At 50.0% G+C, this 24,535-nt stretch overlaps 1 protein-coding gene across 1 annotated transcript in view; it reads right to left on the bottom strand.

Annotated features, from left to right (window-relative positions):
- Positions 1 to 557: 557 nt before the first annotated feature.
- The window catches only part of LOC120381405 (zinc finger protein 345-like), a gene marked incomplete at its 5' end in the record, with an annotated part of 54,991 nt that continues 31,013 nt past the window's right edge, over positions 558 to 24,535 (bottom strand). Inside the window, 2 exons of the mRNA XM_039499595.1 lie at positions 558 to 578; positions 1,292 to 2,094. Coding sequence (XP_039355529.1) covers positions 558 to 578; positions 1,292 to 2,094 — 824 coding nt within the window. The remainder of the gene's footprint in view (positions 579 to 1,291; positions 2,095 to 24,535) is intronic.

Here is a 24,535-nt window from a genome sequence, read left to right as displayed (position 1 = left end):
GCTGTTTCTTTGTTAGCATGTGCAGTAAATTGGAGAGTTCTCCACTGTTGACAGAACTGCACTTGAACTGTCATCATGGAGGGGTGGGAAAAAGCAAAGCTGAAGTGACAAATGAGGATTTTAGGAAATGGTCATTTGTCTTCAATTCTCCAAGAAATCTGAGCTACGTCCTATCGAACTGAACTAATATCCAATTGGGTGAGCAAACAGCCTTCAGGAAAGAGAGAAACCCACATCACAGAGAGACAGAATACATGACAATGAAAGTATCAAGAGAAATTCCAGAGCAGGTTACATCTGATTAGTTAGAATCAGGACAAGAGATTCTCCCATCACATTCTCCTCTGATCCATTCAAAGCAGCTTCACTCAGCACTCTCTCAATAGTCAGTTATATTATTTACAAAATTGTAAGCATCCCAGCATCCCATAATGGGGGACAAAATAGTCCTCTTGCCAGAATGGCTTTACCAATAGATGAAACCTGGAATTTAAATGCCAAATAATCACACTATGTTTGTGATCCATTTAAATTCCCCTTCCAGGTCTTTGACATGTTCATCTCCAATCATAGCGACTCTGATATAGGAGGAAAGAAATCAAAGCATCATCTCCAAGCACAGACAGCTGAGAACTCTTCCTCACATGACATTTTGAGACGTGGAGGGATAGAATGTGATGAAAATAAACTCTGCACAGAGAAGCCAAAATGTAACAGTTCTGGAGTGATGGGGAAGGAGGGAATCTCTGAACCACCCCATCTCCTTCCAGTGTCACAGAGGATGAAATAACACTTTTTTCCCCTGTTCCTCTTTATTTAACTATAACATGAAAAATTCCCAATGTAACTGCTCTTCAGCACAACCCAGAGCAACGTGAGAACAATTGGCAAGGATACAATCTGTATCACTGGCGACTCTAACAATAACTTTGCAATAGCAGCAATGGTATAAATGTGACGCTCCCTGGTTCCTCATAAGAAGGGCACACTCCAGTTACTTGTGGGATAATTGAGTTGATAGAAAGGACAAATGGGCCCACCTCAAAAGAAGGCAAACTACAAAAGGCATAAATGGGCCACTCATCTGGCCAAGCTGAGGGATAACAGTGCTGCAAACAGTTCAAACAGATTTAAAAAGTTACTATGTGGGAATCAGGAAAAAATATTAAAGAAAAAAAATTGATAGCCCTAGAGGTTTTTATGGTGTTCATTGCCATTGCAGATTCTCTGATGGCTAATATGGGCTGAGTGCCAAGAGAAGGTTTTCCCACACTCACGGCATTCGTAGGGCCTGTTCCCCGGTGTGGATTCTCTGATGTCTAGAAAGGTGTGAGCTGTTAGTGAAGTTTTTCCCACACTCACGGCATTCGTAGGGCCTGTCCCCTGTGTGGATTCTCTGATGGGTAAAAAGGGCTGATCTGCGATTGAAGGTTTTCCCACACTCACGGCATTCATAGGGCCTCTCCCCTGTGTGAATTCTCTGATGAACAGAAAGGGTTGATCTTTGAGTGAAGGTTTTCCCACACTCACGGCATTTGTAGGGCCTGTCCCCTGTGTGGATTCTCCGATGTCTAGAAAGGGCTGATCTGTGAGTGAAGCTTTTCCCACACTCACGACATTCATAGGGCCTTCCCCCTGTGTGGATTCTCTGATGTTTAGAAAGGTCTGAGCTGCTAGTGAAGTTTTTCCCACACTCACATTCATAGGGCCTGTCCCCTGTGTGGATTCTCTGATGTTTAGAAAGGTCTGATCTGCGATTGAAGGTTTTCCCACACTCACGGCATTCGTAGGGCCTGTCCCCTGTGTGGATTATCTGATGTTTAGAAAGGTCTGATCTGCAATTGAAGGTTTTCCCACACTCACTGCATTCGTAGGGCCTCTCCCCTGTGTGGATTCTCTGATGAACAGAAAGGGCTGATCTGTGAGTGAAGCTTTTCCCACACTCACAGCATTCATAGGGCCTGTCCCCTGTGTGGATTCTCTGATGTCTAGAAAGGACTGATCTTTGAGTGAAGCTTTTCCCACACTCACGGCATTCGTAGGGCCTGTCCCTTGTGTGGATTCTCTGATGATTAAGAAGGGCTGAGTAGTCACGTAAGTTTTTTCCACACACTGTGCATGTATTTTTTCTCTTTCCAATGATGATTTCCTGCTTTGTTGTGGTTTCCTTGAGGTCCTTCTGAGTTCCCTGAGAGGAAATACGTTTACCCATTTTCACCCCCGGCTGGTTTCCTTGTTCTCTCTCTGGTCTGTGCTGAATCTCACAGGATTTTTCCTCCTCATGACTCCTGGACACATGGCTTTTTGATCTTTGCCATAATGCTCTGTGTTTATCCACTTGCTGAACATTTTTCTGCTGAGAATTCTGCTCCTCTTTCTCACATGCCATTGCATCACCTGCTGTGAAAAAGACAGAAGCATCAAACAGGGATGAAAAGTGAAAAGCCAAAACAAACTAAGTGCTGGAGGAGGTCAAATAAAAATCACAAACTGAACTCCCCCATACTCTTCCCCAAAACAGGAGAGAGGAGGGGATCAATTTGGCTTTCAAATCCCATCCAAATACGCAGGGGGAAGGGAGGAAGCTACTGCTGGTGTCTGCTAGGATCTACTGGAAGCCATGAGCTATAGTTACCCTGAGGATATGACCCCTGCTGGTAACAATAATGAACTGAGACACCTCTCAAGGGCTTGGTAGGGCATCCCAGATGTTTCCTTCAGGCACTTTCACACTCAGAGTTAGTTTAATGTTTCCTCACCTCTGCAGGGAGATCTCAGGGTCTGTTTTCCCTCTGAACCCTGCAGGTCTGAGACCCATGGATCTTCCCCTTGTTCCAGCTGGGAGATCACATCAGGTTTGGAAAATGGAAACCCTGCTCAGAAGAAAGAAAACAAAGGAGTTCCATTGATTTCATAAAACTTTCTCATAAAAAACATTCTATTAATTTAACTTTAATACTTAGTGTGACCCGGTGTGCCTGGGCTGGTCCTCACTGAAAATGCCAAGACCAGGGCAGGCTGAAAAAGGGAGAGCAGAGGCTCCCCAAACTGGTGGTTAACACGGAAGTTAAACTCACCAACTGTGCTTCTGATCCCCCACACTGGTTATCGAGAAACTGAAAAAAGAAATCACACAGCCCCCTTTATTGCATCCCAGTTCTCTGGCTCCTAATCAGCACCTAGGTCCAGCACAGTGAGAGGTTATTTAAAAACTCTGCTCACATAAACAAAGTGTTCTTCTGACCCCAGAGTCAGTCACATTACCCGGTCAGTATAGGTTTGGATCTTACTCAAAATACTACGATGCCAGCCAATCATTGGCATCTAAACTAAAGGTTTATAAGCAAGAAAGCATCTGAACTAAAGGTTTATTATAAAAGAAAGAAAAAGGGAGTTGTTAAATGGGAAAGCAGTCAGACACATTCAGAAATCTATATATCTGGTTCTTAGCAGTATTGGTGAGTTTCTGGCTTGAACGGCTCTCTGGTAAACATCCACATTATTCACTCCTTTGTTCAAGCCTTCAGTTTGTAGAGAAGTTGCTCCACAGGTAGGAAGAGGAATTAAAGACAAAATGGAGATGATGCAGCTGCCCTTTATATTCCTTTTGCCAAGTGGCTTCTAATTCCTGTGTCCCAAACACAAGCTTCACAGCACATGGCATGGAAAAGCCTTGGAGTTCTCAGTACACAGTGTGATACAGCCTGGCCAGAGGGCAGCAGGAGAGGGTTAGAAGGGAGCCTTATTCCCTGCAGAGGGAAGAAAGTTTGCCATAGATGAACTAGAGCACCTGAAGCCAATTAGAGCACCTGCAGTCAGTCACCTGATAAAGACCCTTGCTCCAATCAGACAGGGAAGGAGCTGGAGCAGAAGGATTGGTATTGGAGCAGAGAACAGTTTGAAGGGAAGCAGAGGAAAGTTTGGAGAAGTGCTGCAGTGGGCTAAGAAGTCCAAGACCCTAGGTTAGGGGCACCTGGCTTGTACAGAGGGAGGGCAGGAAGCCTCCACAAACTGAAGGGTAGGAGCGGGACGTAGCCCAGGGGAAGGAACCATCAGTTCAAGTGGTTCACCACTATCCTCAGGGCCCCTGGGCTGGGACCTGGAGTAGAGGGTGGGCCCAGGTCCCTCCCTCTCCACTCCCCTCCTCAAGGACACTAGTGGGGCAGTTAATATTCCAATTCAGGGGCAAGAAATGGTGCCCTGAACACCGCCCCCCGCCCCAAGAAGAGAAAGCACGAGACCCATCATAATAGTGCCGGCAATTTGCCACAACAGGCATAACCCTGCATGTCTTGCTGACTCAATAGGTGTATCCCCTTAATCCTTTCCATGGGTTCATTGTAGGGCTGATGACCCTGGCTGGGCCATCAAACAGGCTGGGCAGCGCTGATGCCAATATGTCTGGGGGTGTCACTCAGAAACACTACACAAGTCTGGAATACAGATATACCCTACATATCTATAACTCACAATACAAAGATAGAAACAAGATTATCATACTTGGAAACTCATAACATTTTCACTGACTCCTTACATGGCATATATAGCACGATTCATTGCAATTTCATCATATTGGTATTGTGATACAGCATGGCCAGAGGGCAGCAGGAGAGTGTTAGCAGGGAGCCTTATTCCCTGCAAGGGGAGGAAGGTTTGCTACAGATTAACTAGAGCACCTGAGGCCAATTAGAGCACCAGCAGTCAGTCAGGTGATTAAAAAACCCCTGCTTCAGTCAGACAGTGTGGGAGTTGGAGTAGGAAGGTTTAATGTATAATATTAATTATATAATATTATTATATATAATACCCATATATATGTTGGGAACACACAGACATTTAACAAAGTTCTAGCCTTTCCATTGGCTCTTTTGGTCAGGTGCCCAATACTTTTTTTTTTTTAAAACCCTGTTGGCTTGTTAACCCTTTAGAGGTAAAGCAAGCAGAGAACTCGCACCAACAGGGATTTTACAGCCCGCTGGCTGGCTGGGTGTTTATAAAAGGGAGATCCCTCCCCTCCCCTTCATTTATCACTGTAGGGCTTGTGAGGTACCATTTGAAAAGACATAATCTACTGAATATCCTCCTGCTAAACTGTGTAGCAACATTGTATGGAAAGTGATGAGATTTTACGGTATGATATTACTGAAAAAGCTGCAGCCCTAACCCTAAGTTCCTCAGAGACAGCAAGGCAAACAGCTGGTCAAATAGCCATTCTCCACCAGGGGGAAGGTGTGAAGATGACATTTATATTCCATCAGAGGGACACTTGAAGCTCGTATCTATGACAGCCTGTCACCATGACTCAGCTGAGAACTGAAGTGGTTTCTAGTACAAAGGACTGAATTATAAAAAGAGGTGAGGAAAAGGCATGAGACTCTCTCTCTCCCCCCCTTTTCCCTCTGCTCATGACAACTCCTGAAGAACTGAATGTGGGTGGCAGGGGCAGGTTAGGGGGAGTCCTGGCTGAAAGGAAAACCAGCCTGTCTCAGCACATGGTGAGAGAAACATTTGTTTTAAATCCCTTTTAGCTTGTTAAGTTAAACATTAGTTTGTGTTTTATCTTGAATTTCTTTCATAAACAATTCTGACTTTTATGCCTCAATACTTGTAGTCACTTCAAATCTTTTTCTTCAGTAGTTAATAATTTTGTTTCCTTTTTTTATCAAACCAGTGTGTTTGGATTAAAGTGTGTTGGAAACACCATTTGGAATAACAAGGCTGGTGCATGTCATTTTCCATTGATGAAACAACAGATTTCATATGAGCTCCCATTGTTCAGGAGTGTGCTGGACACTGCAAGATGCACATTTCTGGGGGAAGTTTGGGAGCAGAGAATTTTCTAGGGTTCTCCTGTGAGGCACTGTAATTTGTGAGTCACTGACTAGCAGCACTCAATACTGTATAGCTGGGGGTGAGTTACATGCTGGAGACTGCGTGTGAACTGCCCAGGAGTGGCTGCTCTCACAGTAGAGCAGTGTAAAAGGCACCCCAGCCTGGGGAACTGAGGGGACACAGCTGTTAACAGTCCAGATTGTACTGTGCTTAATGTCACAGACACTCAATTTCAAAGTCTCCCCTAAAACATACAGAAAGTAAATCCACGTCCCAGAAATCAAAGTCTCCCTGGCACTGCTTCTTGCTGACAGATGTGTCCAGAGACAAAGACAGAGTCCTGGGGAAGCTGGAAACATAAGCGTGGGGCTCAGTGGAGAACGGGAACAGGAAGGGCAGGGATATTATTGAATGCAGGATCTCAGCAGTACTAGATGTCAGGATAACACATAGTGCAGGCCACTGGCAAACATAATCACAAATATACATATAAAATGATGGGGTCTAAAATAGTTATTTCCATTGATTTATACAAGAGCAGTAAGATATTCTCTGTATTACTGTCTATCCCTTTCTAAATAATTCCTAACATCCTGTTTGCTTTTTTGACTTCCGCTGCACACTTCTGGATGTCTTCAGAGAACTATCCACAATGACAAAAAGATCTTTTTCCTGATTAGCCTAATTTTGCCCCCATCATATTGTATGTATAGTTGGGGTTATTTTTTCCAATCTGCATCACTTGACATTTATACACATTTGCCATTTTGTTGCCCAGTCACTTAGTTTTGTGAGATCTTTTTGAAGTTCTTCACAGTTTGCTTTGGTCTTAACTATCTTGAGCAGTTTAGTATTGTGACCTTATTGATATAATCTGGGACCATACAGAACATGGTTGCAACCAAGGTCCTGTAGTGGCACCAAATCTTATGTGAAGGGGGTCATATAAGGTGTCCAAGACCAGGTTATGGGTTGCTGGTTATAATTATGGTGTCTATATGTATGTATCATTTTGTAGTTGAAGTTTGAGTATTGGCTCTATCCTGTCTGTATTTCAAACTTATGCTGTGCTTCTGGGAGACATCCCAGACAAGCTGGTGTTAGCTCTGCCTAGCATGCTTGATGGCCCATTAAAGACATCAGCTATTCAACTGACCCATTGAGGGAAGGCAGATACGCCTTGTAACTCAGCAAAGTATGCAGGGACTTGCCCATGTGACTCCAGACTCCATTTTGCTGTCATTTTCCACAGTAAGAACAAAGAAGTGTTCTTACACCTGGAAAAGCCTATAAAAGGCTAATGCCTCATCTCCATCTTGTTTTCAATCCTGCTTCTTACCTCTGGAGGAACTTTGCTACAAACTGAAGCTCTGAACAAAGGACTGACTGACCCATCCCAGAGGAGGATGTACTCCAGAGATTTGATTTGAACCTGGAGTTTACTCCATCACTGCTACAAGCCTGAACTAAGAACTTTGCCATTACTGCATGTAATTGATTCAATTTAACCAATTCTAGCGCTCATCTTTATTTTTTTCCTTTTATGAATAAACCTTTAGATTTTAGATTCTAAAGGATTGGCAACAGCATGATTTGTGGGTAAGATCTGATGTGTGTATTGACCTGGGTCTGGGGCTTGATTCTTTGGGATCAAGAGAACCTTTGTCTTTTATTGGGGTGTTGGGTTTCATAACCATTCATCCCCAAGACAAGTGCACTGGTGGTGATACTGGAAGACTGGAGTGTCTAAGGGAATTGCTTGTGTGACTTGTGGTTAACCAGTGGGGTGAAACCAAAATCCTCTTTGTCTGGCTGGTTTGGTTTGGTTTGCCTTAGAGGTGGAAAAATCCCAGCCTTGGGCTGTAACTGCCCTGTTTTAAGCGATTTGTCACTCTCAGTTGGGTCCCACCAGAACCGCCTCGTCACAAGTATCATCTGCAAACTTTGCCACCTCACTGTTTACCCCTTTCTCCAGATCATTTATGAATATGTTGAAACGATTGGTCCTAGGACTGACCCTTGGGGAACACCACTCCTAACCCTAACCCTAACCCATGAAAAGATCTTCCCTCTTATCCCATGATAACAATTTATGTAAGAGTCCTTGGTGAGGGACCTTGTCAAAGGCTTTCTGGAAATCTAAATACACTATGTCCACTGGATCCCCCTTGTCCACATGTTTGTTGACACCTTCAAAGAACTCTAATAGATTAGTAAGACATGATTTCCCTTTACAGAAACCATATTGACTTTTGCTCAACAATTTTTGTTCTTCTATGTGCCTGACAATTTTATTCCTTTACTATTGTTTAAACTAATTTGCCTGGTACAGACGTTAGACTTACTGGTCTGCAATTGCCAGGATCGCCTTTAGAGCCCTTTTTAAATATTGGCGTTACATTAGCAATCTTCCAGTCATTGGGTACAGAAGCCAATTTAAAGACAGGTTACAAACCATAGCTAATAGTTCCCCAATTTCACATTTGAGTTCCAATCGTCCAGTGGTCCCACTGGTTGTTTAGCAGTCTTCCTGCTTTTGTTATTACCTTTTGAGTTTTTGGCTAGCTCCTTCTTCAAACTCCTCTTTGGCTTTTCTTATTACATTTTTACACTTAATTTGGTAGTGTTTATGCTCTTTTCTATGTACCTCACTAGGATTTGACTTCATCTTTTTAAAAGATGCCTTTTTATCTCTCACTGCTTCTTTTACATGGTCATTAAGCCACGGTGACTCTTTTTTAGTTATTTTGCTGTGTTTTTTAATTTGGGGTATATATTTAAGTTGGGCTTCTAATATTGTGTTTTTGAAAAGTGTCTATGCAGCTTGCAGGGATTTCACTATAGTCATTGTACCTTTTAATTTCTGTTTAACTAACCCCCTCATTTTTTCTTAGTTCCCCATCCTGAAATTAAATGCCAGTGTTGAGCTGTTCTTCCCACCACAGGAATGTTAAATGTTGTTATATTATGGTCACTATTTCCAAGCGGTCCTGTTATAGTTAGCTCTTGGACTAGATCCTGTGCTCCACTCAGCACTAAATCGAGAGTTGCTTCTCCCATTGCGGGTTCTTGTACCAGCTGCTCCAAGAAACAGTCATTGAAAGTATCCAGAAATTTTGTCTCTGCATTTTGTCCTGAGGTGACATGTACCCAGTCAATATGGGGATAATTGAAATCTCCCACTATTATGGAGTTCTTTATTTTGATAGCCTCTCTAATCTGCCTTCGCATTTCATCCTCACTATCACTGTCTTTGACAGGTGGTCAATAACAGATCCCTATTGTTATATTCTTATTAGAGCATGGAATTACTATCCAGAGAGATTCTATGGAACATGTGGTTTCATTTAAGATTTTTACTTCATTTGAGTTTACATTTTCTTTAACATACAGTGCCACTCCCCTCCCCACCCCCCGAGTATGGGGGGGATCCGGTGGACATAATGTACTTAGATTTCCAGAAAGCCTTTGACAAGGTCCCTCACCAAAGGCTCTTACGTAAATTAAGCTGTCATGGGATAAAAGGGAAGGTCCTTTCATGGATTGAGAACTGGTTAAAAGACAGGAAACAAAGGGTAGGAATTAATGGTAAATTCTCAGAATGGAGAGGGGTAACTAGTGGTGTTCCCCAAGGGTCAGTCCTAGGACCAATCCTATTCAATTTATTTATAAATGATCTGGAGAAAGGGGTAAACAGTGAGGTGGCAAAGTTTGCAGATGATACTAAACTGCTCGAGATAGTTAAGACCAAAGCAGACTGTGAAGAACTTCAAAAAGATCTCACAAAACTAAGTGATTGGGCAACAAAATGGCAAATGAAATTTAATGTGGATAAATGTAAAGTAATGCACATTGGAAAAAATAACCCCAACTATACATACAATATGATGGGGGCTAATTTAGCTACAACGAGTCAGGAAAAAGATCTTGGAGTCACCGTGGATAGTTCTCTGAAGATGTCCACGCAGTGTGCAAAGGCGGTCAAAAAAGCAAACAGGATGTTAGGAATCATTAAAAAGGGGATAGAGAATAAGACTGAGAATATATTATTGCCCTTATATAAATCCATGGTACGCCCACACCTCGAATACTGTGTACAGATGTGGTCTCCTCATCTCAAAAAAGATATTCTAGCACTAGAAAAGGTTCAGAAAAGGGCAACTAAAATGATTAGGGGTTTGGAGAGGGTCCCATACGAGGAAAGATTAAAGAGGATAGGACTCTTCAGCTTGGAAAAGAGGAGACTAAGGGGGGATATGATGGAGGTATATAAAATCATGAGTGATGTTGAGAAAGTGGATAAGGAAAAGTTATTTACTTATTCCCATAATACAAGAACTAGGGGTCACCATATGAAATTAATAGGCAGCAGGTTTAAAACAAATAAAAGGAAGTTCTTCTTCACGCAGCGCACAGTCAACTTGTGGAACTCCTTGCCTGAGGAGGTTGTGAAGGCTAGGACTATAACAATGTTTAAAAGGGAACTGGATAAATTCATGGTGGCTAAGTCCATAAATGGCTATTAGGCAGGATGGGTAAGGAATGATGTCCCTAGCCTCTGTTTGTCAGAGGATGGAGATGGATGGCAGGAGAGAGATCACTTGATCATTGCCTGTTAGGTTCACTCCCTCTGGGGCACCTGGCATTGGCCACTGTCGGTAGACAGATACTGGGCTAGATGGACCTTTGGTCTGACCCGGTACGGCCGTTCTTATGACCTGCTCTGTCCTTCGATATATTTTGTACCCTGGAACAATTGTGTCCCATTGATTGTCCTCACTCCACCAGGTTTCTGTGATGCCTATTATGTCAATATCCTCCTTTAACATGAGGCACTCTAATTCACCCATCCTATTATTTAGACTTCTAGCATTTGTGTACAAGCACTTTAAAACTTGTCACTGTTTATTTGTCTGCCCTTTTCTGATGTGTCAGATTCTTGTGTGTGTGAATGCTTCTCGTCTGATCTGGCCCCTACTTTATCCTCTTCCAGCCTCTCTTCCTGACTAGAACTAGAAAATCTCTAGCACTAGACTCTCCTCTAAGACAAGTCTCTGTCCGATCCACGAGCTCCTCTGCAGCCATTGGCTTTCCCCCATCTCTTAGTTTAAAAACTGCTCTGCAACCTTTTTAATGTTAAGTGCCAGCAGTCTGGTTCCACTTTGTTTTAGGTGGAGCCCATCCTTCCTGTATAGGCTCCCCCATCCCCAAAGTTTCCCCAGTTCCTAATCAATCTAAACGCCTCCTCTCTACACCATCATCTCATCTACCCATAGAGACTCTGAAGCTCTGCCTGCCTACCTGGCCCTGTGCGTGGAACTGGAAGCTTTTCTGAGAATGCCACCATAGAGGTCCCAGATTTCAGTCTCTTTCCTCGCAGACTAAATTTGGCCTCCAGGACGTCTCACCTACCGTTCCTTATGTCATTGGTGCCTACATGTACCACGACCACCAGCTCCTCCCCAGCACTACACATAAATCTATCTAGATGCCTCGAGAAATCAGCAACCTTTGCACCAGGCAGGCAAGTCACCATACGGTTCTCCCGGTCATCACAAACCCAGCTATCCTTGTTTCTAATGATCAAATCTCCCATTACTAACAGCTGCCTTTTCTTAATGCCTGGGCTTCCCTCCCCGGAGAGGTAACCTCAGTGCAAGAGGTTACCCCAACACCAACTGGGAGGAGGGTCCCAACTATGGGAAGGTTTCCCTCTGCTCCCATTGACAGCTCTCCTTCCCTGGGCCTTTCATTCTCCTCAACAGCGCAGTGGCTGTCTGACCGGAGGTGGGAGAAATCTACAGTGTCCCGGAAAAGCCTCATCAACATACTTCTCTGCCCCCCTTAGCGTCTCCAGTTCCATCACCCTGGCCTCCAAAGCCTCCACGCGGTCTCTGCGGGCCAGGAGCTCCTTGCACCGAATGCACACGTAAGCCACCCGCCCACAGGGCAGGTAATCATACATGCTACATTGAGAGCAATAAACAGGATAGCCCCCACTCTGCTGCTGGGCTTCTGCCTGCATTCTCTCTTACAGCCACCTAGGTTAACAACAGGGGTTTTGTTTCAACCAAGAAGTTTGTATTATAGCTTAATTATGTGGTGAACCAAGACTCAGCGATTTTCAAGTGGTCTGTGGAAAAATCGGTTAGACGACAAAAACAATCAATGTACCTCACTTTATCCTCATTTACTTCCTATTACTTATAGGAGGAGGAAGGAAAAAAAGAATGAAAAATGGGTGTGGGAGGGAAATGAGAGAATGTTCTTTTTCTTGCCTGGGTCCCAAGGAGGGACCCCTAAAATGAAGCTAAGCACAGGGCCCCACTAACGCTAAATCCGCCACTGAGCTTCCTTCTCTGGATACCCCCAGCCAGCATTCAAGGACGCACGGAGTGTCTGTGTGATAAGTGACCATGGATCAGCAGCTCTGACTCCAGCAGCCTGCTTGTTACACCCCAAGCATTATTGTGGTCCGGGTGGAGAAAGCTCAGGGTTTGAGAGGTCAGGGGTAGGAAGCTTCTGCTGATTATGCCGCACCTAACCCTGTTTTACTTGAGCAAACAGGAGATATTTGACACTGTGTGATACTGCTCCTGTGCTCTGTTCCCAAAGCGTTCGCAGCAGGGGAGGGTCTGTGGCAGTGGGTGTGTGTCACTGGCATGTCGGGGCGATGCTGCAACAGGACAGAGTAGAGGTGGCATTGTGGGGCTGGCGTGAACCATCTCTCTTCTTTTCCCCTTCCAAGAACAGCGGGGAGAGGAACGCTTACCCAGTGAGGTCACATTCTCATAGTTCTCCTGCATGACATCCCTGTAGAGGGCTCTCTGAGCAGGGTCCAGCAGAGCCCACTCTTCCCTGGTGAAATACACAGCCACCTCCTCGAAGGTCACTGGCCCCTGAAAGAGCGAGAGTCCAACACTCAGTACCTGCTGCCCCACTCACAGCCCCCCTATACATGGGGGACAGGAGCCAAACAGAAACTCTGGGTGGATTGCAGTCAGAGTCCCACCCCCACCCTGCTCAGAGCATCCAGGAAACACCAGGGGGGAGGGGACGAAGTGAGAGCCCCTCCTCTCTCCCAGCAGAGCCATCACACACCTACTAGCCACTGACTGATTCAGGAGATGGAGCCCCTAGCAGGGTCCAGGGAGAGCTCGCTGGCAGGGAGCCCAACAACCTCCCCATTCTGAAGAGCTGGATGTGAAGGGAGGGGAATCTCCCCTAAGCCTCACTGGTGGGTGCCCCCTTCATATCTCACAGCAGCCGCTGGTTAGTCAGGTCGGGCTCCAGCACTATGAGTCTGGTCAATTTTCCCAGCCCCATGCAGCTGGGTTATTTTGTGCTCCACAGATTAGAGCATTTCCACCGCCGAACCTCCTGGGTCTGTTCCTAGAATCTAGGCCACTTATTAAATAACTCCCAGCAGGGTTAGCACACCCCTGTCCTCCTCCCTTTCTCCACCCTGTGCATTTCCTGCAACCCAGACTGCAACCTCCAAACCAGCCTGTGCAAACCTTCCCATCTCCCACGTATTTGCTGTCCCTCTCCCGCCCTGGAGGAACCCACCAGCAACCCCCTGATAATACCTACCTGAACTGGCTCCTCTGCAGCCATTTCTCTCCCCTGTCCAACGAGAGGACGGGATGAACTGGAGCGAAACATGGATGTTATTCCGCAGCCTGGCAGGGCGAGAAGGGCAGTTGTGAAGGTTTCAGAACAGGCTTTAATTCATTTCACAGCATGATTCCCCCAGGCCCTTTCCCTGCAGACAGGCACCCTAGAGTCTGCCATGCTGAGAAAGGCTTCATCTCTTTGTACAGTGTAGACCTGGCCTCTCCTGCCAGGCTAAGCCCACAGTGACATTTTTAACCTCCCTTCTCCCTTCCCTCACCCCGTAACAAAGTCTCTGAACACAAGGCTAGAAAAAAGCAGAACCAAAGGAGTCACCGTGGGGGATCCCCTCAGACACTGACCGCACGGCAGCCACACCCCAGCAGGAGGGATATGGAGTCAGGAACTGGATTTTCCTCTGTCTGATTCTCATCTTTTCCACAGGAAAGTGACTCTATCCAGGGTGCAGCAATACATCTGTCTGGGCAGATCAGAGATCTGGAAATCTCTCTCCAAACTCTTCTCTCCCACAGCCCCTTTCAGTCTCTCTTTCTCCTTCTATCTCCTTTTCCCCTCTCCCTGCCCATCTGGTAGGAAAGTCCCATTCCTGGGTAGTTTGCTCCCCCATGGCTGGATTTGCTCCTGCAATTGTTAATTGGGTGAGAAATGAGGGGGGGTCTGTTTGTGTAGAGTCATTTTAAGGCCAGACCCCAGCATTTTCCCATCGTTTCTTTCAGTTACCTGGAGACTCTGGCTCAGAATTTAGTATTAACAGGGCCCAGGGCTGCCCTAGGGGGCTAGGACCAGCTGGAGAAAGTCATCCCCTGGGCCGGGCAGAGAAGCAGCTTTAATTCAGGTCACTTCCCAGCACAGAACCCCGCTGGGGGAGCAGCAGCTGCTAAGCCTGGTCTCCCAGATCACTATGGAGGCTGCAGCGTCTGACCCAGGAAGCTGAACCCCAATATCCTGAGCAGAGAGGGACAGAGCGTCTGAGCAGCTTCCCTCCTTTAGCTCTCTGGGGAGAGCAGCTAATGAGAGCCCCTCCTCACAGGGAGAATTGCTGATCTCATTTGCCCCACTGTCCATCTGGAGTCACTCCTTGTCCTTCCATACAGTGACTCTGGATTAACATTGGTCTCAATGAAACCAGATTTCAGAAAGAATGAGTCCAGAACGCTGTGGAAGAGACCATCGTGTGGCAGTGCTGACCCCCTTCCTACCTCCCTCATACCCCAGATCTAGGACAAGGAGTGGGGGGGCACAATTTTCCAAATGGAACTGAAAGTTCCTGCAGTTTTCAAAAGAGGAGAAAAGCAAAATCTGTGATTTCACACTAACAGTGACTGATAAATGGACAGAAAGTTATCACAGTGACAGGGCATGTGACTGGGAATGCCCAGCAGTGCTTGGAGCCAGGACTCTGACACAAGTTGATCAGAGAGAAGGATCATGGTTAGTAGTAGCCCCCAGACACTGCCCAGTACCCAGAGCCCAGACCCCACAGCCAGGGGCAACAGACACCCCCTAGCCAGGGTCCCACCAGATATTCCCTGGGACACAGCTCCCAGAATCCCTGGCCAGGGACCCCAGATACCCTCAAAGCCCCACCAGCCAGGGAATCCCCACCAGACCATGACTGTCAGGTTGGGAATCCCAAAGGGTTCCCCCCACCAAGTGCCCCCAGCAGCCAGGGACACCCGCCAGGAACTCAGTCCCTCACGGCCTGCCTAGGACACCCCTGATTTCCAGCAGGATCTGCCATGTCGTTTGTCTGGGACCCTCCTCTGCCCTGATGCTTTTCAGTGGGACCCTTCACTTTGCTTGCCTGGCATCCCTGAGCTAGTGCCAGAGCTCCGCTCCCCACCCCCACCCCTGGGCACGGCAGCGATCCCAGGAGTCTGCGGGGGACGCCCAGACAGAGCCCCTGGCCCAGCACCAGGCTCCCGCTAACCCCCAGCCCCCCCCGCAAGAGAAGCCCCACCCCACGGTTCGGCCGCCCACAGCGACACCCACCTCCAGGACCCAAAGCCTCAGGGCTGGGCACATCAGAACCAACCCCCCCCAAACCTCCAGAACCCACCAATTTGATTAGGGTCCCACCTGCCCAGTCACCTAAACAACTCCCACTACCACAACACCCCTTCAGCTCCAGCTGAAATCTCCCCACACAGACACCCCTTCCCCCAGTGCAACACTGTTACCTCCCCGTGCCTGAGAAGTGGATAGAGTGACCACCGCCCCTGCTGGCCAGTCACACAGGCAGAGGGAGCCCTGGGGGATGTCTCTTGAACAGGAGAATGGAAGGCCTGGAGGGACAAAATAGGTAAGAAATGTTTATGCCTGTTACTAACAAATAATGGCCACCATGGATCCACCCCAGAGGTGGCTGCATCTTAGCACTGTGGGAAGCAACCCCTCACAGAGGCCATTTGTCATGGGGTTTGGGATACTTCTGGACCCACACTGCACTGAGTGACCTCCTCATCCCGTGCCAGCTGGAGAAAAGAAAAGGGTCCAGCCAACTCTCCCGTTACCAGCTGGGGACCACTGATCCCCAAACAGGGGGAGGCCTCGAGCTTTGATGTGTATTAAAGATGTGGCTGGTCTCTTTCTTCAGCAAACATTTTAACAGAGATAAAGGTGGGAAGAAATGGCTCTCAAAGGAGAGGGGAAAGATCAACACTGGGAAATTTAACCCCCTGCAACCTCCAGGATGGAGAATGATTCAGGGCAACAGGTTTCCTCCAAGAAAGGAGAAGTTGCTGGGACTGAGAGACATGGGGAACAGCCCCAAACATGAAAGGATTTTTAATTGATATTTGATAATAACGTAGAAGTGAAAGAGAAAGGGGGGAAATCTGAGAGATTTTGGCTCTATTTTTGCAAATAATAGAGAGGAAAGTGGAAAATCAAAGGGATTTTATATCAGTTTATATCTGATGTGCAGTAAAATGTCAGTGTTTCACATCAGTATTTGTTAAATGAATAGAGAGGAAATGGGCAACATTTGCAAACATTTTATATCCATGTTCAAGAAGCTGAGAAAAGGGGTAAATCTGAGATTTTCTTGGTATTTTATAATTAGAGAGGGGGGGGGGAAATCTCAGGGCATATTCAATTAGAAACAAACAACTAGAGAGAAGTGGGGCAAACGTTTAGGGTATTTTATATCAACCTTTGAGATTTGCAGAGAAAACGTGTCACGACCTGCAACTGGAGATGGAAAATCAGACTCCTGGAGAGACCAGGGGGAAATGGGGCAGACGGGAGAGCGGCTCGTTGGCGGGGAAAGGGGCGAATCTCCCCGGATGTTACAGCCCGGGTGAGACACTGAGCGAGAAAAGGGGCAGAACTGGAGAGAATTTGTATCGGGGGCGAGAGGCAAGTGGCACAAACAGGGACAGGAGCCAATTAACTCACCTCCCCCCTTCGCCCGCCCGGGAATTTCCTGGCTGCCCAGAGACAGTTCAACCCCCCCGCCCCCCCGCGTCCCACCGACCTCCCCCCCCCGCCCGACACCCCCCATCTCCCCACACCACAGGGGATCCCCCCAGGGACCCCCCGCCAGGCCCCCCCATCCCAGCGGGGGGGGCGGATCCTGCTGCGGCTCCGCTGGGGCCGAGGCGGCTCCGAGGCTTCTCCCGGGTTCCCCGGGGCAGAGTCACGTGCCCGCCCCCCCCCCGGGTCTCTCACTCACCGGGGCTGGGGCGGGCAGAGAGGCTCCAACGGCCCCGCGCGAGCCAGGCAGAGCCGCTGGGGCCCGCGCGCGTTTGCAACTCGGCTTGGTCTTCCCCCCCACGTCACTTCCGGTCCAGGGAGAGTCAGGAACTACATCTCCCAGCCTGCCCCGGGGCCACTTCCGCTCTCTCCAGCCCAGGTAACGGAGGGTTTCAGCAGGTAAAATCGCGCATGCTCCGTGCGAGCCCCGCTGGGGGCGGGAGAACAAAGCTGCTGCTGCTGCCGCCGCCTCCGCGTGAGCCGGGCCCGGGCTGAGCCGCTGCTGCTCCCCGGGGGGGGGCCCGGCCGGGGGGGGTTTCTCCAGCTGGGCCCCGCCCCCCGGGCAGCCCCAGGCTCTGCCCGCCCCAGCCCCGCCCGGAGCCCCGGGGGCGTGAGCGACCCCGGGGGCGCGCTGGGGCGGCCACGTGACACTGCCCCGGGGAACCCGGGAGAATCCTCGGCGCAGCCTCGGCCCCAGCGGAGCCGCAGCAGGATCCGCCCCCCCCCGGCTGGGAAGGGGGCGCGGGGCCCGGCGGGGGGCGCGGAGCTTTCTCAGCTGGGCCCCGTCCGGGCTCTGCTGAGGCTCCCGGTGACGGAGCCCGGGGGCGGGGCAGGTCCCGGGCTCTGCGCGGTGCCCCCATCGCCCCCCCCGGGGGGCCCGGAGCTGCTGCCGCGCTGAGGCCGGGAGGATCCTTCCCGCAGCGAGTCTGAGCCGCCCCCCCCCGGCTCTGCTGTGCCCGGTACCGGGGGGGGTGAAGCGGGTCCCCCCGCCCGGTGCCCCCTTCCCCGCACGGGCGGAGCGGGGCAGCCGCGGGGGGAGACCCCGGGAACGGGGCGGTGACCCCGGCTCCCAGCCCGGGGCAGGGCGCTAGGGGAGGGGGGGACGGGAGAGGGTGTGAGGGGAAATGGGGGGGGGCAGGTTCCCAGATCTCTGACCCCCCCCCCCTGCACCCTCACTGCAGCGTCCCTGCCCAGGGTCACTGCCCTGTGACCGAGGTGAGGGGCAGAGAGAGGAAGAACCAGCCCCGGACTCTCCCTGCTCCCCCTGCGGCAGGAGTGCGCTGCCCTGGGGGCAGGGGCAGGGCCCCCCCCCCAAGGGGGCTCCTTTGGGTCTGGTCTGGTCCAGGGTTTGATTCACACCCTGTTGCTGGGAGGGCTTCAAAATGTCTTGGTTGGTTCCTGCTGCTGGGGGGAGCACAAGGGGGACAGGAGGGGCCGGGGGCCAGGTCTGTGCTGCACTGTGGGGACTGAGCATGTTCCCAGCCTGGCAGAATCTACAATCTCTGTCTGCAGGGAAAGGGCCTGGGGGAATCGTGATGTGAAATGAACTGAAGCCTGTTCTGAAACCTTCATAACTGCCCTTCTCGCCCTGCCAGGCTGCAGAATGACGCCCACCTCTCGCTCCAGCTCGTCCCAGCCTCCCATGGGACAGGGAAGAGAAATGGCTGTAGTGGAGCCAGCTCAGGTAGGGGTTATTGGGGGGGTTGCTGGTGGGTTCCTGCTGGAGGGAGAGGGGCAGGAAATACTGAAGAGGTGGCAACTTCTGGGGAGTTAGGTCTGGAGGGGGGCAGGGAATACCCTGGGTGAGGATAGGATTGGGGACAGAGTGTGACAAACCTGCTGGGACTTGTTAACATGGGCCTAGATCCTCAGAACAAACACTTGGGTGTTGGGGGAGAAAATTCCCTAATTTGTGAAACAGGAAACAGACAAAGCAACTCCCTGGGCGGGGCTGGGAAAACTGACCAGACTTCCAGTGCTGAACCCTCAGCCTGCTAGCCAGGGGCTGGTGTGACATGGAAAGGGGGCACCCAGCAGGAGGTGTAGGGAAGATGTCCCGGCCTCACATCCAGCTGCTGGCAGTGGGGAGGGTGTTGGGTTCCCTACCATGGGGCTGTGCCTGGACCCTACTGGGGGCTCCATCTCCTGTATCAGCCTCTGGCTAGTAGGTCTGTGGTGGATCTGCTGGGAGAGACAAGGGGCTCTCACTTCGTCCCCTCACCCAGATGTCTCCTGGCTGCTCTCAGCAGTGTGGGGATAGGACTCTGCTGACTCTCTCAGAGCTTCCATTTGATTGGCTCCTTTCCTCCATGAATAGTGGGGCTGTGAGTGGGGCAGCAGGTACTGAGTGTTGGATTCTTGCTCTTTCAGGGGCCGGTGACCTTCGAGGAGGTGGCTGTGTATTTCACCAGGGAAGAGGGGGCTCTGCTGGACCCCACTCAGAGAGCCCTCTACAGGGAAGTCATGCAGGAGAACTGTGAGAATGTGACCTCGCTGGGTAAGGGTTCCTGTCCCCTCAGTTTTTAGAAGGAGAAATGCAGCGTTAAGGTTCATGCCAGTCCCCCAGTGCCACCTCTGCTCTGCCCTGTTTCAGCATCAGCCCGACATGCCAGAGACACCCACACTAGCCCTCTCCCCTCCCCTGTTACAGAGCGCTCTGGGAACAGAGCAGTACAGCAGAACGTCTAAGGGCTTGTCTACACTACAGGACTATTTCGAATCTACTTAAGTCGAATTTGTGGATTCGACCTTAATAAGTCGAATTTGTGTATCCATACTAAATACACAAATTCGAACTTCTTAGTCCACATTCACAGGGCCAGCTTCGACTTTGGAAGCGGTGCACTGTGGGAACCTATCCCACAGTTCCCGCACTCCCCGCTGCCCATTTGAATTGTGGGATTTCCCCCCAATGCATGCTGGGGGGAAAAATGTGTCGTCATTGAACCGTCAATCCCGCCCTCCCTGTCTTCCTTGAAAGCGCCGGCGGGAAATCTGTTCGCGCCCTTCTCTGGTCGGTTACAGCGTGGACGCCACAGCACTGCGAGCATGGAGCCCGCTGCGATCATCGCTGCACTTATGGCCATTGTCAACTCCTCGCACATTATCGTCCACCTCTTCCACAGTCAGATGCTGAGAAACCGGGCGAGGAGGCTCCGGCAGCACGGTGAGGAGAGTGGCGCAGACCTCTCACAAAGCAGGGTACGCCGGGCAGTGGAGATCATGGTGGCAATGGGTCAAGTTCATGGTGTGGAACGGCGATTCTGGGCCCGGAAACAAGCACAGACTGGTGGGACCGCATAGTGCTGCAGGTCTGGGATGACACAGAGTGGCTGCGAAACTTCAGGATGCGTAAGGGCACTTTCCTTGAACTGTGTGACTTGCTGTCCCCTGCCCTGAAGCGCCAGGACACAAGGATGCGAGCAGCCCTGACTGTGCAGAAGCGAGTGGCCATAGCCCTCTGGAAACTTGCCACGCCAGACAGCTACCGGTCAGTAGCGAACCACTTTGGCGTGGGCAAATCTACCGTGGGGATTGCTGTCATTCAAGTAGCCCACGCAATCGTTGAGCAACTGCTCTCAAAGGTAGTGACTGTCGGAAATGTCCAGGCCATCATAGATGGCTTCGCCGCGATGGGATTCCCAAACTGCGGTGGGGCTATAGATGGGACTCACATCCCTATCCTGGCACCAGCCCACCAGGCCAGCGAGTACATTAACCGAAAGGGCTACTTTTCAATGGTGCTGCAAGCTTTGGTGGACCATAGGGGACGTTTTACCAACATCAACGTCGGGTGGGCGGGCAAGGTTCATGGCCGCGTGTGTTCAGGAACTCTGGTCTGTTTAGACGCCTCCAGGCAGGCACTTTCTTCCCGGACCACAAAATAACGGTTGGGGATGTGCAGATGCCTACAGTGATCCTCGGGGACCCGGCCTACCCGCTAATGCCCTGGCTCATGAAGCCCTATACAGGCGCCTTGGACACTGAAAGGAACTCTTCAACTACCGGCTGAGCAAGTGCAGAATGGTGGTGGAGTGTGCTTTCGGACGTCTCAAGGGAGATGGCGGACCTTACTGACTCGCTCGGACATCAGCGAAAGAATATCCCGTAGTTATTGCTGCTTGCTGTGTGCTCCACAATCTCTGTGAGAGCAAGGGCGAGACCTTTTGGCCCGCTTGGGAGGTTGAGGCAAATCGCCTGGCTGCTGTTTACGATCAGCCAGACACCCGTGCTGAGAGAATATCCCAGCGGGAAGCGATATGCATCAGGAGGCTTTGAAAGCGAGTTTCCTCGCAGAGCAGGGTAACCTGTGACTGTCCACTTGATTTTAAGAGAGCCTGATCATAAACCAAGTTTTCCCCACTTCCCAAGGACGTTTTAAAACTAAGGACATGTTTTAGTAATTAATAATAAATCTTTCGTTGACTTTGCATTTCTGTTTATTCGTTGAAACATGGAAGCATTCTGTGCTGGTTAAGGTGTGCACTGATGGGTGGGTTTGCAGGAAGGGGCGAGGGTGCCGTCCTTGGATAGGGGTTACCATGACGGCTGTGGGTTTGGGCGTTGGAAGGGTGAGGGTGTGGGGAAGGGTGAGTATATGCCCCTGGATGAGGTCTATTTTTGGGGCTCGGGGCACCGGGGAGGATCGTGACTACGGTCCAAATGCATGTGAAGGGAAGCCTGCCTTTACATTCGGGGATGTCAGGCACCAGGACCCTGCACAAGCATACACCTCAAGGAAAGACCCGGGGCAGCATACACCACACAGACTGTCCCTGGTGCCTAGTGACTGCAGTCTGTGTGTGCCCTGCAGTTGACCCTGCAGCCAAGTCTGTAGCATGGCACTGTGGGCTATGCAGTGACATTACAATAACCCCCCCCCCCCACAGAACAACAGAAAGTCTTCTGACACCAGAAACGTGACGGAAACAGTCAGTAACACCAAACCGCTTTTAATAATGTAATACACAGTGGGGGGTTTGAACTTGGAGTTGGGACTGGTTGATGCTGTAAAGAAAGAGCTTGTACAAATTTACAGCGCGACAGTTGTCTCTAACATTATCGGTGTGCTGCGGTGCAGGGACAGTTCTCACGGCCCCTACCGCCCCTCCGTCTTGTCACTTTGGGTGAGGGGGGGACAGGACTTCTTGGCGTTGGAGGGCGGTTGCAGATGCACTGCAGGGGGGCTCTCTCCTCCTGACTGCGGTCTTGCAGAACATCTACAAGGCGCCGTAGCGTGTCCGTTTGCTCCCTCATTAGACCAAGCAGCGTTTGAGTCGCCTGCTGGTCTTCCTGCCGCCACCTATCCTCCCGTTCCAGGTGTGTGCGATGCTGCTGACACAGGCTCTCCCTCGACTGTCTCTGCTCTGCCGCCTCCGCTCTGGAGCTGGCCATCAGTTCCTGGAACATGTCGTCCCTTGTCTTTTTCTTTCGGCGTCTAATCCGAGCCAGCCTCTGCGAGGGGGATGGCGGGGCAGTCCGGGAAGGAGCCGAAGCTGTGTGATGTGAAAAAGTAGGTGATTTCCTTGAACACATACATGTTTGCCAACAGTAAACACAGTCTAGTCAGTTTCAGTGAACAAGACCAAAGAGGGAACCAAGTCTCAGGAGATCTCAGAACTAGTCCGAGATTTCGGAATACGCTCTCATTGGCGGCGCCATTGCACTGGAGAGCGCACAAGCGAGGAAAGATAGCTGCATCCCTCTTGCACAAAGTCCTGGTAAGCCTTACAGTACAGAGTGCTTATCAGTTAGTGCTTAGCTGTGCTCTCCTGCTGGAGGCAATGTGCAAAGCAGAAAAGATGAGCGTTATGCGGCATCTCCCGCCAGTGAACGGGAAAGACCCCTGTATGCTTTTCCTCTGAGGCCTGCCACAAGTGGCTGTTAAGCGAGGGTCATTCTTATGCAAAGTAAAACTCTGTTAAGCGAGGGTCATTCTTATGCAAAGTAAAACTCTGTTAAGCGAGGGTCATTCTTATGCAAAGTAAAACTCTGTTAAGCGAGGGTCATTCTTATGCAAAGTAAAAGTCTACCATGCACAATAGTAACAGTACACTAATTCCACTAATTAGATGCAGCACTTCCACAACGACATCACCCTGAGGCGTGTCAGGCGCACACAGAGAGCGGATGTTAATAGAAGCCCTGCACAGACCAGGACCCTACGCTGCCATGCTCGTAGAGGCGATGGTCCCCCTCTACCTGAGGATGGCATGGCGCGGAAGAGTGTGCTTCAACGGAGCACCCAATAAAGCACCTCTCCCAAGAAACCTCTTGCTGAGGCTTTTCCAGCTGCTCTCTGAGAGCTTTTTTGAAATATCCCCAGAGGACTATTGCTCCATTGCTGTTTGTGTAGACCTGCTGTTTGTTTAGTTTCATATTTAAAAATGTTTATATAGTATTTCTATTTTTTATATAAATCCCTGTTTCTTCAAAAAATAAATGTTTCCCTGTTTTTAGCACTTACCGCCTGATCCTTCCCTGATTCCGAGTCCTGGTTAACGGGGGACGGTTGGTAGGGGATCTCTGTGAGGGTGATGAAGAGATCCTGGCTGTCAGGGAAAGCGGGAGTGGGTTCGATGTCGCCTGCGCCGTCCTCTAAAGACCCTTCCTCATCTTCCCCATCGGCGAACAGGGAGGGGGAACTGTCCCGGTACACTATTCCGTCCTCGGAGTCCACCGTCACTGGTGGGGCAGTGGTGGCAGACCCACCTAGAATGGCATGCAGTGCCTCGTAGAAGCGGCATGTCTGGGGCTGGGCTCCGGAGCGTCCGTTTGCCGCTCTGACTTTTTGATACCCTTGTCTTAGGTCCTTCACTTTCACGCGGCACTGCATCGCATCCCGGCTGTATCCTTTGTCTTTCATGGCTTTAGAGACCTTCTCGAAGGTCTTCGCGTTCCGCTTGTTGGAGCACAGCTCCGAGAGCACAGACTCCTCGCCCCACACAGCGATCAGATCCTGGACTTCCCGGTCAGTCCATGCTGGGGACCTCTTTCTAGTCTGGGATTGCCCGGACTCCTCTGCTGGAGAGCTCTGCATCGTTGCAGGTGCTGCGGAGCTCGCCCCGATGTGCAACCAGAACGTCAGATTCAAACCGCCCAGACAGGAAAATGAATTCAAATTTTCGCGGGTCATTTCCTGTGTGGCTGGCCAGAGAATCCAAGCTCGGACTGCTGTCCAGAGCGTCAACAGAGTGGTGCACTGTGGGATAGCTCCCGGAGCTGCTAAGTTCGATTAGCATCCACACCAAGCCTAATTCGAGCTAGCAAGTGCGAATTTAGCGTTACTCCACCTGCCGGGGTGGAGTACCAAATTCGAACTAAAGAGCCCTCTAGTTCGAATTAAATGGCTTCCTGGTGTGGACGGTTGAGCGGTTAGTTCGAATTAACGCTGATAAATTCGAATTAAAGTCCTAGTGTAGACCAGGCCTAACATGTTCTTCTCTTTGCTAAGATAATATTCGGGTTCAACTCAATCATAGCAAACAGAAGCTCCCCCTGGCCTGCTCTCCAGTACTGAACCTCCTGCACCCAGGCCAGCTGAGACTTGCACAGTGTTACTACCCCCTTGGCCTCAACCTGAGTTTTCCTT

The sequence above is a fragment of the Mauremys reevesii genome, linkage group 14 (assembly GCF_016161935.1).
Source record: "Mauremys reevesii isolate NIE-2019 linkage group 14, ASM1616193v1, whole genome shotgun sequence".
NCBI lineage: Eukaryota > Metazoa > Chordata > Testudines > Geoemydidae > Mauremys > Mauremys reevesii.
This window is presented reverse-complemented; position numbering and strand designations above follow the sequence as displayed.